The sequence below is a fragment of the Rhopalosiphum padi genome, chromosome 1 (assembly GCF_020882245.1).
Source record: "Rhopalosiphum padi isolate XX-2018 chromosome 1, ASM2088224v1, whole genome shotgun sequence".
Taxonomy (NCBI): Eukaryota; Metazoa; Arthropoda; class Insecta; order Hemiptera; family Aphididae; genus Rhopalosiphum; species Rhopalosiphum padi.
The window spans coordinates 67,294,306-67,311,202 of NC_083597.1; the positions used below are offsets into that span (position 1 = coordinate 67,294,306).

Sequence of the window (16,897 nt, forward strand, 5' to 3'; positions counted from 1 at the left end):
GACGATAAGTAGTTAATTAGTTATAAATATTTAAAATTTAGAAGAGTCCGGGGTAGAGGATCAACAGTTTGTGCATAAATAAGTACAGTCGTACATATCGTAAGTACCTACCCTTGTGTCATTACTATACACTTATATAAACTTAAAATACTTAAAGCTAATTATATATACTCGCCCGTAATCTAATTTTTATGATGCGCATCCAAAACACTATACCTATTTCTTAATAATTAATAATAATTAATTCTAATTCGTAAATAAGTAAAACAAGCCATTTTAATATTATTAATGTTACAAAATCCTTGATTCAAATTTAAGGTATAGTCATCTATAAAATAATGTAATATAATAAATATTATTGTATATTATATTATTATAATATACGAGTACCTGTATTATATTTAATTTGGTATAATACAATACTTACTATTGGTATTGGTAGTTTATAGCATTATTAATATTTATAACATAAAACTACTGAACCTTCTAATATTTCAATTTTCAACTAAGTATGATTATAACAGGATGCAGTGCGTATTTTATTTCTTCATATGATTATTTAAATATTTTTCATTGTCATATTTCCATTAATAATTATTAATTAGATATTAGTAAAATATTTTTTATGTGCACTGATTCTGGTTTATAACAATTTATTTCTATATAATACGTTAATTCAATTTTCGTTATTCATACATGTTATACATACCTACTTGAGATAATATACTCTGGTTTAAAATTCTTTATTATATATATAGTTAGGTATATGTTTTCATTTACGTTTGCTATTGCATCAGTAATAATTAAGTATACTGTCAATATTATAGCATATCCTACCTATATCTACCTGCTCTTATTCTCAGTCGATAAAATATCTTTATAATTTTTTTTTACATATATTATATATATATATAATAAAGTAGGGCGAACCTAATTTATAAATAACGTGATGGAACAATGAAATTATAAAATACTTAATATGTAATTCATACTTTTAGAGTATAAATAAATAATATTTGTTTTTGTTGTTATTTTACATTATAATGGTTTAATTAGCCGATTAAAACATTTTTAGTTATTAATTTATATGTTTAAATGACAAGCAATACTTTGATTAAAAAAATAATAATTAAAAATTACTAACTGTTAATAATTGGTATTTTAATAAATAATTATGTAATTGTTCATAATTTGTATTAATAAAATAATAAATAATAATTATAGACTTAACTATATTATAGCAATATAGCATAATATAGCTATAGCTCCTTATATTAGTAATATAATACATAGATGATATAGGTATAGGGTATAGCAGTTTGCACATTATAAACTTGTATGCTGTAATCTTATATTAAATTCTAATAACATCCAATTTTAATTTTTCACATGTTTTCTGTTTCTAAATAAAGTATTATATTAAAATTACATAAGATAGGTACTTCATAAGTTTTGTTTATTATAAATTGAATATCGATAACTAATAGGTAATAGTTTATACTTCGATCAGATATACATTATACATACAATTTACATTTAGTATGACTATTAACACAGTTTTATTTGATTTAATATTAAAATTGAATTATATTATACATTAATATATTATAGGTATTGGAATTTTAAGGTACCTATCAATAATTTGTCTATTATCTAATTATAGTATATGCACCTTTGTGGATTTTTCAGTTTTTTTACAGTTTAAATAGTTTTTTATTATAGCTTAATACATTAGATAGCCTATTTGTCTATTTCCTATAAGCTATAACATGCAATAAAATTATAGTTGTCTGACATTTCGGGGGGGGGGGGGGGGGATTAAGCCCAAAACCTGGCTACGGCACTGTTATATTATAGGTACAAATATCCAAAGGATTTTACCGTGTAAAAATCGTAAGATTATATCTAAGTTCATAGGGCCTATTTTAGCTACTTAATACAGTACAATATTTATAAAGATAAAAATATTGTGAACATGTTTATTTCTATCTAATTATTTTTGTTTTATCTTTTATGTAAATGTTTTCGTATACCTAGTTATTACGCGTTTACACCCGGTACTTCGTAGGGTAGGTACTAGGTACTTGGTATCTATACATAGATATCATACGAAGGAGATAGTCGTATTATACAACTTGATTTATAGGTTCTTTTAAAAATTGAAATTATATTTTGTAAAATAAATTATATTTACTTTTTAGGTATAAATTATGATTTTTAAGTTTAATAAAAATTCTCATTTGATTAAAACAATTTTTTTGGTATTGAATATCATTTCATTGACAATCAACAGAATTAAATATTCTAATATTATCGTGTATTTATACAACACAATAATAAATTACCGTTTAAACGACTAACGAGTATCAATGTATAATAATATATATTCGTATAACATGAACATTGTACAATAACTTGCATACTACATAATATAAGTAGGTAATTTATAAAGAAATCTATCCTACCTATAGCTTATATTTTTTTATAATACAATTTTTGTGTTTCGCAGTTGAAACGAAACCTGCTCACTGGGATCGCTGCGGGTCATCGTGTTAACGAAGCTATGCCGATTTTCATCCTCGAGTAGTGAGTAGTGAGTACTGAGAAGTCGTCACTATACAGTCTAACGTGCGCTAAATACCAAATACACGAATAAACGGCTCGAGTCTACAGTAGTACAGACGTACAGTACCTATTATTATAGTCAGTACTACAATTGTACTTATGCCGTATGGTTCCGAGTTGGGATACCTACATTAATCGTGCATTTCTATAATTTATTTTTCTAGAAATCAATTCAAATCGATCTTTTTACTTTTCAGTCGTAAACGCTACTTGTAATTTTTTACTAAAGTATAATAAATAATAATACTATACGACAGTCATTTTTCAGACAGGTAAGATTTTTATTTTCTGATTTTCTTATTACATTTGCAAAAATGGTAATTGTCTAAATATAATAATAGTTATGATATGGATGTAAGACTTCAATAATATAAAAATATTTTGCCCAAATCGCTGTTAACCGAGATAATATAGTTTCGTGTGTAATCAATGTAAAAACATTCTTATGATAGTGTATTTTAGTTAGTAGCGATTTACAATTTTTATACTTACCGCTTTACTGCAATATTGTATTTTCATTTCCTTTGTCATTTATTATTATTATATTCATATTTTATTTTTTTTCATTGTAATTTTACTTATCCTAATATTTCATATTTTTGATAAGATAATTCCTTAGTCCTCGTGGGTCGTGGATTGTATATTGACGATTTCGTTTTTACGCCAATTACGTTATCTAGTGGTATAATGCTCGAAATATAATATAGTTTACCGCTCAGACGTACCAACCAATTATCTTTCTATAACTCTATAAGCACATTAAAAAAGGATACGAGATACTTATAATTTTTATTAAACTGTCCAAAAATATTATGTCTATGAATAAACCGACTTTGAAACGAAAAAGAAATATATCATTACCATAATAATGAAAGTATCCACGACTATTGTACAATACATATGTACTTACTAAAATCATTTATGTGTTCTTATGCATGTATAATAAAATGATCCATAATTAATTTTGACTTTTGAAATAATTTATTCGCTGTCATAAATTATAACTTTTGTTTTTTAACTATCTATTTATCTTTCTAATCATAATAATTAATAATATATTAACTAAATGATTTCCTGTTTATGAATTACGATGGTAATTAATTAGTTTTTTAAATATATTTTTACCATCATATCTAAAATTGCTTAAAAATTATAATATAATGCTAAATTTAGGAGGTTACTGAATTTAAAATAACTATCTGCTTATTTTTGTGTTCATATGTTAAAGCTGGCTAAAATAACTATCTACTTATGGTATCATTAGCCATTAGAAAGGGTTTTTAGTTATATACACGGATATTGTGTTTTTTTTTTTATTAATTTAAATGCTTTTACGAAAATTTATATTTTATTTTTAAAATCTTAACGTTATTAGTTTATTATCAGGGCTGTGAATTAATTCATTTTTGTATACCGATGAATTTCATTCTGAATTCAAAAAAGTGAGGGTACAAATTTGATAACAAAATTTTACTTTGCTCATTTTCGCAACTTAAAATTTTATGTATACAATGGATTTTTAAAATATTTTTATTGCTTATTTGTGAAACACTTTTTGGATTAAACATACTAAATAGACACTAGTAGATTAAACCCAACCTTTCATTTTCTAGTCAATAATTGTTCTATTTCATCTTTATGTACGGATGAAAACATGAAATAAATAAAATTAATTTTTATCAAATTAATAAAAATATTAATTTAGAACTCTAAAATTTCAAATTTAAATATAATATCACTAAAAATTATCATCAATTTTTTGATTCTTTACCTATATATTATTAATATTAGGAGTGATATTTATATTTTTACAAAAGAATCCAAATCAAATAATTTGTGTCATATATTTATAAAAAAAAAAATAGTATAGGAATTTAATATTTGGAGGAAGATTATTCCTGTTTAAACACTTGTATGGAGGAAAATGAAAATTTTAGGTTAGAAAAGAAGTGCGTTTCTATCATTTTAGTAGAAAATGGATAATGGAGGTAAATGATATCTCATTTTTGGACGAAAATGGTCCCACCCAAATATCCGTATTATAGCGATTCATATATTTTGTGTCATACGGATGGTTCTATATATAATGGCGGGTTTCTATTTATATAATGCATACTTTTAACAATATTTTATGACGATTATTTATTACACTAACCATAATAACACAAGTAATGTTAGTAATTATACACATAAATATTAGGCATTTAAAAAAAATATATTACATTTTGTTTACATTTTCGAATCAAACAGAAATTATTAATACAATTGCGTTTCAAATACTTGTAGCCTTTATAGGTACCTTCAGTAAATATTATTTCTAACTGAATTTTATTAGCGAGTATTTACATGCATAACTAAATTATGATTTATTATAATTATTTATCATACAGAATATTGTAGCTTTATGTAATTTATATATGAATTATATAATTATTCATCTCATGGCACCTCTATATTATGTATGTAGTATACATTATATAAACGTACAGATATACTACACATGCAATGTGTTGTGCGATGATGTTATTAGTTACTACTTAGGTACTACGCGCTTACGCTGTATGATACACCCGATATAAGAAGACTATAACTTATTGTAACTGTATATACCTATATTGTATAATATACATATACCAGTTGGCACATGCACATGTCTCTGCTCATTTTAGTCGCGATCGATGAATAACATTAAAACAGCCATTACGTAATAGAGTGGCTGTATTTGCAACTACTTTATAAAGTTTAAATCTATAAAAATAATGTTATATTATGTTTATACGTGAATGAAGACCGACGAATCTCGCAGATCCTGGTTTAGGTTAGGTTGTGTTCAGTTTCGTTAAGCAGCTAAGCTGTTAGTTACAGTTAAAAAATATTTTCGGCGCAGTGTCGCAGTTAGTAATTTTCTTTATTTATATGTTACACACATCATGCATTATAATACCATCATTCAATTTTCTAACTAAAAGGAATTTGTAATTGTATTTTTTTTTAATTTTATTTTGATATGTGTTATTATGATCTACGTTAAAATAATTGTAATTTCATTTTTTCATTAAGTATGCCAGCGAATAAAAATTTCTATACGAATATTATAGTATGAGCACAGTTTGAGAATTGCTGATGTACATATCATTAGACAAAATACGTTGGTAAAAAAGTATATTTACAATGTTTGATTTTTGTATATTATACTTTATAGTTTATATACCGTATTCATTGGCGTCTGATGAACTAAAACGAATTGTGATTCATTAATATAAATAGTTTGAACAAAAAAAAATCGTTGTAGCTGCAAATAAATAAAACTGCGTGTTTCATTAATATTTTATATTTTTATTCTTGCACGTGTTGATATGATTTACGTATAGTGTGTAGGTCTATACTCGTATGTATAATATATATATTATACAAAGAGTGGTATCTAGTAGTTAATATTTTATAAATATATTTGTGACTATATATTTTTGTTTTTATTTTGAAATTGCTGTAAAAAAATATGTTATGAACTTTGTATTATACTTTCAAATTTTTTTATTTACATAAAAATGTTATTATAATAATATTTAAGTTGAAAAATTTTTGTAGGCAATGATTTATGATTGAATTCAACTTAAACACATTATAGTAACTTACTTAATGACGAGGTATACTCATAATTTACTGTACAAATACAACAGATGAGTTATCTACTTTTTTCCTTTTTTCGTACCTAATTTGTTTTTATTTTGTTTTTTTCTTATAGGTACTTTAAAGTACTAAAAAAATTCTTCTTTAGAATTTTAAAAGAATATACTAAATTTGCTACCAGAAACTATTTTAATGATAATTATAGGAGAATTTTTCTTCTACAAAACACACATCATTGTAAAACCAATAATCGTTTCGTTCAGAGTCTAAAACGCAAAACGTACTTTGTTATATTGAAAGTCACTTTCTGAACTAATCCATCTTTTGGTTAAACAAAGTTCAAGGTGAATTATGTACATAGGTATAGTATTACTAATCAAATTAACACACAGTTAAGTTTCACCTAATGAATTCGTGAAAAAGATTATTCAATAGGTTACCGAGACGAGGTTATCGAAATGTTCACATTGCGGAAATCACGCGAGGTTAGATTGATATTAATTAAATGTAATAATAATTATCTGAGCGTTAGTTACCTATTTATGTATATTCAGTACTTAACTGAGTTAAGATCTACACTTAATTAGTATAACTTATGCTTAGTGATTGGTAAAATATTATCTATTAAACGTGGTATTATTTATCAGAAAAAAGCGGATATTACATTTATAACTATACGCAGGTAACATCAATAAAATGAAAAAAAAATTGAATTTTTAAAACCAGACAATAACAAAATAACAACTAAAATTGTTACAAATATTGCGAACAATAAAATATAAACGTTTAGTATCATAGACATTAACTATACATTATAGTACAATTTATATGATTTATTGGTGTATCTAAAATGACGCCGGGAATTTTTCTCGAAATTTCGTTTTGAGCTATATGCTTTTATCTGTTTTTGTGTTTAATTGGTCCACAATTCCTTTTAAATGAATGCTTATACTGGCTACTGATATAATTTTTCAAATGTATCTGTTCTTTTATAAATTATAAGAATGCCGTTTGTTTATTATCACGTGTTGTGGTATTGTGGCCTGTATAGTTGTAGATAGTAATTAGTATTATACATTTAAATTGTGTCTACCATATAGTTTATTATATGGTAAAACTATTTTATTAATACACGTGTTAATTATAAAAAAACCTTGGAACTTGCTCTGTTATAATATATAGGTTATATATCGTCATTGAGTAGGTTAGGTTACTATGATCTATGAGTTAAATTTGAATTCAATGTTTCTATTCAATGATAAATGATTGTATTCAAAACACAATTTTCTGCGGAGGAGATGGTATATATCCATATATTTAATATTTATAAGGATAGTAATATACTAAGTATATAACCTGATTTTGCTTGTAAAACAGTGTATTTTGTTTTAAGTTTACCTCAGTTCTCAGTATCAACGGTGTTGTAGTACCTAGTTAACTTTGTGGGTTAACCAGACTGAGGTGGATTATCTGCAGGACACCAAGAAGAGTACTTATGTTTAAAATAACAAAATATTTTAATATTTTTTCAAATAATTACACATAATTCAGTTCAGTTTAAAAAGACTTATTGTTAATATAAAACCTATACATTATTTAAAATCTTAAGAAAAACAACGTAAAATATATATAGTATTTTATATCAACTAATAAAATGATCATTTTTATTAAGTTTTAAATTGAAATTCGTAACACAATACAATTATTATTCAATTTAAAAATATCGAAGTGTTATTATAAATTATAATCAGGAGCTAATTTATTTTTATATATTATTTTTATGTATTATATTTATAGAAATAAATAAAATAAAATAATTAATTTGAAAAAAACAACTAGTTTCCGTACTAAGAGAAATACTTTTTAACTTGAAAGTAAAAATGCCAATAGTTAGAAAACAAATTACAAATTCCTTTATATAGATACGAGTATAATACATACAGTAGGTGCAGCCTTGCAGCAATATATTAAAGTATTTAAATGTTTTTTATTTTACGTTGAAAGTAAATTTTTTTTTTGGGCGTTGTTAAATTTACATTAGATGGAAAAAATCGAACTTTGCAGGTGTATAATATTATTTTAAGTACCTAGTGTTCGACTAAAAAATATACCTATGTATTTTCGATATGTTTAAATTACTAAAATCTTTGTTTTAATTTTAAATTTATTGAAGTGATAATTATAGTGAAAATTTCAAATCTTTACTACAGTTCATTTCTCAATAAAAAAAAAATCGATTTTTTAAAATAGTGATGCAATATCCTTGTTTTTTCTGTTAGCTTTGTCTTGTTTCTGAGTATTAAGAAAGCTACAAAAGTACTATGATTTTACTAATTAGACACATTTTTAATTTTGAAATCAATATTCTCTCCGCTCCAAATCCAAGCACATTACTGAACCAATGAAATAAAACTGTTAAAATCTGGTCGCCGCGACATGCAATTTTTATTCGCGTAATAATTATTTAATTTTATGACTGACATTTATAGGATTATATGACAATGTACTCATATACAAATTTGAATAACATTAACTAAACGATTTATGTTTGTCACAAACTCTCTGATCTTGCAAACTAGCCATTTATGCACTTCAACTGTTCACAACTAAAGATTGCATGTTAATGACAATATTTACAACAAACTGCAATAAAAAATAATTTAAAATATTAAATTGAAGTCCGTTTGTATTATTGTTTCCAGGTAAAAAATATTTTATTCGACTATACATTCGGAGAAATAAAAATGACATCGATACCGAAAAACGTAAAATTACGCCGAGAACTGGGTCTATTCAGTGCCGTCTGCCTCATTATCAGCGTAATGTTGGGTGAGTAGTAATAATAAAATATAAGTTTATATATTAGCCGACTTTACTTTGATCTTAAATTATAATAATGTATGATTTCTTTCTCGTAGGATCGGGAATATTCGTGTCTCCAGCCAATGCGTTAAAAAACACAGGATCTGTGGGCATGTGTCTGATCATTTGGGCGTCTTGCGGGCTGTTATCGCTTTTAGGTAACTACTTTTTAAATTAATTCATTTATGTGATGTAAATATGTATGTATACTGCAGTTTTTATTACAATCGTTATTTTCACAATAATTATGTTCAGGTGCCATGTCGTACGCCGAACTTGGCACGGTGGTAAATAAGTCGGGAGGCGAGTTCAGTTTCTATCAATCTGCATTCGCTGATATGCATAAGTTCTGGGGACCTCTGCCGAGTTTCATATACTCTTGGGTGAGTATCATGTACGTTCGTCCAGCCGAGGTGGCCATCATTATATTGACGTTCTCCGAATACTTCATCCGGCCGTTCAGCATTTTGACTTCCATGACGCCCGAAACTGAACATACAGTGAAAAAAACTGTCAGCATACTTGCACTCGGTAAGTACTAAGTACAGTGCTAAAATCGTTTTTGTTGTTATTATTATCTAAGTACGGGCAATAATATATTATTTTATGTTTGTTCGGATTTGTTTTAAAGGTATCATAACTTTTATCAACTATACTAGTGTCAAGTGTTTCATAAAAATCCAAAACGTGTTCACTATATGTAAAGTTACCGCCTGCATATTTGTCATAATAGGTGGATTATATCAACTCTACCAGGGTGAGTGATTTCTATATTTTAACGACGGATTTCCATTTCGAAAATCAACTTAATTAACGTCATGTTTTATTATTATTTATCTCTGCAGGAAATACTAAGAATTTGATGACCGGTTTCGAGGGCACGACGTTATCTATAGACACGCTCCCGATAGCCTTTTACAGCGGCCTTTGGGCATACGATGGATGGTAAGTCACCGTGACCGCGTGATAATCAGTGCTTAAACAAAAAAAAAAAAAATTGGATCCACGCAGCTTATTAATTTACACAATTATATAAACAAAAGAGTTTTCCTTCCATGTCCTTTTCTACATTACTCCTTTAAAAACTTTAGCACAATCTAACAAACATTTCATAACTTATTATACTGACCATAAGCGTACGTACCAGCTGGTAGTAGACTTTTGAAGGCAATCGAGGAAATATTGGTATCTTTTTAAATGGATCAGTAATAAAGTGTAGTTTAAATATTTCAATTTTGTTAGTTTTTATAATAATATATATTTTATGAAGATTATAAATTATAATATTACGTATATTTTTGGAATAAAATATCTAAATTAGTATCAAGTAATTATTACAACAAAAAATATATAAGGTCATAAGGAAGCTGAAATCGCAGGTTAACCTTCAACAAAATTATTAAAATAGGTTGTAGATCTATTTATTAGTTATCTACTTATCACTTTAGAAATCTTTTTTTATAATTAAAAAATGATTTAATATAAAATTATTATATTTTGTAAAAAACCTAAATAATTTAGATCTTATGTGTATTTTAATTACAAAAAAAATAAGGTTACGCTAAACCATCTGAAAATATACATATTATATAGTGAGTACAAAATATGTTTAAAAAAATATAGAAATCGAAGAATAGCCAAAAACATGTAATAAATGTAAAAAAATAAAAGTTTCAAAATTATTTACATTGATACGTATACACAAAAAAAAAAATAACTGCACTCACCACAAATTTAAAACCCTATAATATAATAGTTTATGACCATATTATGTTAATAAAACACGTGCCTGTTGTAGGACGGCTACAACTGTGGTATCCGAAGAAATCAAGAATCCTCAAAGGTACGATACATTTTATTTCTATCAATCTTTGTTGTGTTATTTCTTCTATACAACAACATTTATATTTTACAGAAACATACTGCTCAGTATTCTTTTGGCGGTACCGTTTGTCACAATGATTTATGTTCTGATGAACGTATCGTACTTAACAGTCCTGTCGGTCGCGGAAATGACTTCAGTCCAAGCGGTAGCGGTAGTAAGTATATTACAATAAAGTTAGATTTGATAATTATATTTTTTTTCTTTAAATAATTTTGAACATTTTGATATTTAGGAATTTGGAACTCGAGCATTGGGAAGTTTTAGTTTTATTATTCCGCTCGGTGTAGCCATGGCAACATTTGGTTGTGCGCTCAGTGTCCAATTTGGAATAACCAGGTTGGTCACCGGTTTAGTGTTCGAACTTCGAAATATTTAACTGCGTGTCATACGTATTAATATATTTTATTATTACTTATTGTTTGTAATTTGTCGTTCGTTGTAGGTTATGCTTCGCAGCGAGTAGAGAAGGTCAAATGTTAGAAGTCTTCTCTTACGTGAGCGTAAAAAAGCTAACTCCCGCTCCCGCTGTAGTTTTACAGGTATGTCAGTATAATTAAGAGTTAAGACATTGTACTTTATATATTACTCAATTTTAATTTTAATTTATGTCTTAAAATTGTATGTTTTTCTTTCAGGGCTTGCTCACGTTAATTTGTCTATTGTGTGGAGACATTGTGGTGTTAATAGAGTTCGCTAGCTTTTTAGTGTGGATGTTCTACGGTATCTCCATGGCGGCATTGATAGTGATGCGTTATACCAAGAGAGACGTTAAACGTCCATTCAAAGTAAACACATCATTATATTGTCGTACTAACGACATTAATGCTATTTATCACCTCTATGGTGGTGCCTAATAATGTCTCTCCCGTGTCCTACTATGGACTTATAGGATACTCTATATATCGGGGGAAAATAACATGATGAAATTATTCATCTTACATCGATTTGATAAATCAATTATATTGTTACTCCGGGTCGTTATATAATTCCGTTTGTCACCTTTATGGTGACGGTACAGTTCGTATAATATAATTTAGTAACGTTTTCTTCGATGTCCTACTATGGGCTTTATAAATGACTCAGTGCGTCGAGGGAACGTGTATTGTTGCAAAATAATATGATGAAAATATTCATCTTATATGTGTATTGGATCGAATAAATCGATTGTTCTGGGTCCTCAAAGGACTTAAAATTCCTACCGCATCCAGAAATGGATGCGGTATAAGACTATATAATAATGTTATATTATATTAATTTTCCGTGATTATGTTTCTTTCACTAGTGTCCAATTGTTTATAGATAATAATATTTCGAATAATTAGGAGGGTATTATAAAACTGTTGTTCCGCCTGCACGACGATGATCAAATATATGACACGGCATTGCTTACGGTAACGAAATGAAATCCTATATATATATACAGCTCTGCACATACACACAAACTCGCAAACAATATATATATAGGTATATATAAGTAAAAAACAATTATATATGGCGTATAGGTATATGTTTATAGCTGTCGTGCCTACCCCGTAAGAAGTATGTAGCTTCGACAAAAAAAATTGTATCGTTTGTGCATGCTACGTAGATCAATGAAAAGTTCGTTTTTAATCTGTACGTTTTGTTTTTTGTTCGATCACGCAGGTTCCAATCATAATTCCGATATTCGTGCTCATCGTGTCTACCGTTTTATTCATCACGCCCATACTAAACGATCCCAAGCCACAGTTTCTTATTGGTCTGGTGTTTATTCTGTCAGCGTTTTTGATATACATTCCATTCGTTTACCAGAAAAAGAGATTATCGATTGTCGGTACGTATATAATATTATAATATTACGGTGTTATTTTGTATAAATACATTGGTAAGTATCGAAATATCAGATACTTCGCACTCATGTAGTTATACCAAAAGCCTCGATTTTTAAGCTTTAAAGTATTCGTTCTTAATTATTATAATTTATATATATATATTTTTTTAATATAAATAAGTAAATGGTTTTTAAAAATGCTTAGATCACGTTAATTTTAAATAATAATTTATTGTTGTATAATAATATTTATAATATTTTAGTTATTTTACTGCAATATACAAGGTACTAAGGTAGTAGGCAAGTAGGCTATAATAGCTATACTCTGTCTAGCGAGAGAAAACATGGATATGATGCGCATCTCACTCAACGGCCTATCGTTGAGACCAGCCCACATAACAATGTGCTACGTGATGATGCGCAGAAGAACCAATTTTCATCAAGTCATTGCGTGTTCTTTCGCTATATAGACTATAGTTATATTATCATAAATTATTGTTAGTTAAAATTATAATAATTAATAATTTCCAAAATATTTTTTGATGTGTTAATAATCAGATATACCTATTTGGTATACCTACTAACATTTTGCTCCCTAACAATATTGTACAATAAGGATTTTTTTCCTCCAGAGTAGGATATCCCCTCCCGCTTGCACCAAAAAAATCAGCTTTTAAGTCTACATTATCTTAAGATAATAGATTGAAGAATGAAGATACTGTGTGTTAATAGTCATCAGCCTTTTTTGAACCGTATGTATATATAGTATTTTTGTTCTATGTATTTAGATGACTTCACTAAGTTCATTCAATACTTGATGGTAGTTGTGCCACCGGAGAAAGATGAAGGTGGTGCCGAGGAAAATCATAGCGTGGAAGATGACGAAGGTGAAACTGAAGCTCCCATGATCGCCGCGGTGGTGTGACAATCGTTTTAATAATAATAATAACCTCGCTTCCGGAGTTCACGTTACTTCCGGATGGTCGGGTTTTATATTACTATACATAATATGATATTAATCATTAATTAATTATACGACTGTGGGAACGGAATGCTAATTTAAGATTTATTTTACGTCATGCCCACGCGACACATTAACGGCGAGTCTGTGATATTAGGATTAACAATTGTATAGTCTGCTTATAACTATCCTCAAACCAGTCGTATATATACTACATTAATATTATTAAGAATAACACCACCTAAATTGTATTAAGGAAAAAGAAGTCAATTACTACTTATATCATAATAGTTAATAAGTATATTTACCTAACATTATGTTGTAGGTACTTATATATATATATATTTAAATTTAAATTGTATTTTTTAAATTTATTCATCTTTTGTATTATTACTTATTTATTTAAAATATTTATATAAAAGGTTTTCGCCTGTGTCCTATGTATATTTACTGATAATCGTTTGTATACAAATAGCATATATTTTATAAATAATGTGGTTCACATTAGGAACGATTTCATTATGGTTTTATCAACATTTTTTATTTTTGAATAAAAATATGTCCAAGAGACAAAAACATTTTTTTAATTTTTTATGAAATGTGTATAGTTATGAATTTAATATCTCACAGCTTTTGGCTTGTAAATGGTGAATAGTTTAATGTTAAATTCTTGTATGTAAATATAAATATTTATTGTAAAATATATTTTTTCGTTCTTTACTATAATTTAATTTATATACATAGGCGGACATTTGATTGAATTTTTAGGGAGCTATAATAATCCAATATAAAGTGACCTTCAGGGACTTCGCCCTCGCAATCCCTTTCTATACACAAGTATAACATATTACCTTTGATTTTGAGGGGATAAACCCTCTAAGTCCCCCAGATGTTCGTCTATGTTTATATATAGTTGACCATCGCATATTTTATAATAATAAATAATTAATTCTGTTGTAATAATTTTTTTGTTATTTATTATACATTATGTTACACCAAGCAACATAATTTTACCAGAATTCAGCGGGATTGGTTTAAATATGGGCAAATTTACTTATGATTATATTATATTAGGTATATCAAAAACTATAAAGTCACAAAATTTTACATTATACTTAATAGTAGTTAAGAAAAATTATAAAAGAGTGAAAAGGTGAAAAAAATTCTTCCTAACAAATTTAAATGATTGAATTTGGGAATTAAGGATCTCTAAGACAAAACTGGAGGGATATTTATAGCAGTATTTTTGAAAGATGACTTGAAATTGGCAGTATTGTCTTTATTATCGAAAAGGCCATATTTGGCGAGGCAATATAACAGCTTTTTTAGGTAAACTCCTCCGAATACAGTGATTTTTACCACATTTGACACTTAGACGTATCCAGGACTCGTGATGGCAATGAATGCGTGTATACCCATAGCATAAACAAATTTTTAGTTAATAGGTATAATATCTTTAATTATTGCTATTTCAGTAGAACAATACAAGAATATCAATGCTTAATATTATTAACTCTAGGTATCGGTATATTACCACCTTATTAAAATGTAAGTAAATTGCTCAATTCTTAACATAATATGTATGTATTTGATTATATAATGCATTTATAAAAAGTATACAATATGATATAAGTATGAGGGTTACCGATCTGGGTATAGTGGGTATACATGGTGCTGGTCGTTGCAGAGTTTTCTCTTCTGTTGTTTTTTTGTTAGTGTCGCACACGTGTCTGAAACACGACGCTTATGGGAAAAACTTGTTAGCAGTCACGAGTCGACCCGCTTGCCATTCCTCACACGTACCTACCTAAGGAGCAATGTTCGAAATCGATGGACGGCTATATAATTACAGTAGTATACATTATTTTGTATGTTCTCTATGATTCGATCGTATATTTCTATTTTACATTATGATTTTTGATTGTTATTGCCTATAGGCACATATTGTATTATTGTGTGATATATAATAGTGAAAATAGTGAAATGTGTGAAGCAAAAAAATGTTATTTTATAATGAGTTCTTAAAAAAAAATGTGAACAAGTATCTATTTTTGATAAAAATAAAAACAAGTTGGAAAGTTAAAGATTACTTTTTTACGTATTGTTGAAAAAACTAGTACAAATTAATATATTCAATAAATATTATGAGTAGGTACTATACTATACGCGAAATATAAGTATCATTATTCAAATATTAAATGTCAATTTATATGAAGAGGGTGAAATATATGGAAGAAGTTGAATGTTGATCATTATATAGTAAGTAATTTAAAATAAATTATTAGGCTAACTGAAAATATTGGGTGCTCCATATGTTCTAGCCGGCATTGGACAAGGGCAGATTCATTATGTATTTACGGTCGAGGTATTTTGTAGGTAAAATTATATAATTTAGATATAGCCCCCATAAAAAAAACAATATGATAAACATTTATGTTTTTAATATTATTTTTTTCCAGCGGGTGTGGCACTTGCCCCTAATGCCCCCCTGGATCCGCACTTGAGGTTGGTATCCCGAAAAGTAATAGGTAAGTCGAGTCTCAGAAAAAAAAGTACAGTAAGTAAATTGAATTCCGGAAAAAAAATGTTAGTACCTACGTTAAATATAGTGCGTCAAATTTTATAATTATAATTAATATATATAGTATAAATATTGTACATAAATGGTATAAATTAAGATATATGTGGTTTTTATAATATTATGTTCTATGTAAAAACTTAAATGATAAAGATTTAATAAATTCAAATTCAGCATGATATATGATTCACAACCATTTGTTATACGCACGGCGGTAACTGCAAATTCAGACCAAATATTTGAGGGAAATGTAGCATCACATCTAGATATAAGTGTCTAGTATATAACCGCAAAATATCTGTATTTACTTGTCATTTGATTATATGGCTATTAAACCTTTTACAAAACATTCGCCAATTTTTTCAGGTCTAAGATGGGAAATCAAAAAAATATTTGAAAAATGTTTTTTTCTATGTTTAAACTATTATATAAATATAAAATATTAAAGTTTTAAGTTTTTAATATTTTAAACTTAGTTGCACCAAATCACCAAATACCAGTGGTTTATAGCCGCGGCCTAACTTACCTACTAACTTTTTTTACACG

At 27.3% G+C, this 16,897-nt stretch overlaps 1 protein-coding gene across 3 annotated transcripts; it reads left to right on the forward strand.

The window, feature by feature from the left end:
- Positions 1–2,555: 2,555 nt before the first annotated feature.
- LOC132917344 (b(0,+)-type amino acid transporter 1-like) lies at positions 2,556–14,736 on the forward strand. 3 transcript variants are annotated; one of them, XM_060978060.1, is made up of 14 exons: positions 2,556–2,703; positions 2,790–2,897; positions 8,958–9,084; positions 9,174–9,275; positions 9,373–9,648; positions 9,749–9,874; positions 9,963–10,062; positions 10,916–10,960; positions 11,033–11,156; positions 11,235–11,338; positions 11,445–11,541; positions 11,638–11,787; positions 12,647–12,815; positions 13,601–14,736. In XM_060978060.1, exons 3-14 carry the CDS (start codon positions 9,000–9,002, stop codon positions 13,735–13,737), a joined length of 1,515 nt encoding a protein of 504 aa, XP_060834043.1. In that variant the 5' UTR covers positions 2,556–2,703; positions 2,790–2,897; positions 8,958–8,999; the 3' UTR covers positions 13,738–14,736. The 3 variants fall into 3 exon arrangements, with proteins under 3 accessions (XP_060834043.1, XP_060834052.1, XP_060834035.1); XM_060978069.1 differs by having other exon boundaries at positions 2,579–2,703; positions 2,823–2,897; XM_060978052.1 differs by having other exon boundaries at positions 2,600–2,897.
- The last annotated feature ends 2,161 nt before the right edge of the window (positions 14,737–16,897 follow it).

Coding starts and splice junctions, on each gene's coding strand:
- LOC132917344 (XM_060978060.1), top strand. CDS start 9,000: ATGACATCGATACCGAAAAACGTAAAATTACGCCGAGAACTGGGTCTA. Junction 9,085..9,173: donor CATTATCAGCGTAATGTTGG/GTGAGTAGTAAT, acceptor TCTTTCTCGTAG/GATCGGGAATATTCGTGTCT. Junction 10,961..11,032: donor GAAATCAAGAATCCTCAAAG/GTACGATACATT, acceptor TATATTTTACAG/AAACATACTGCTCAGTATTC.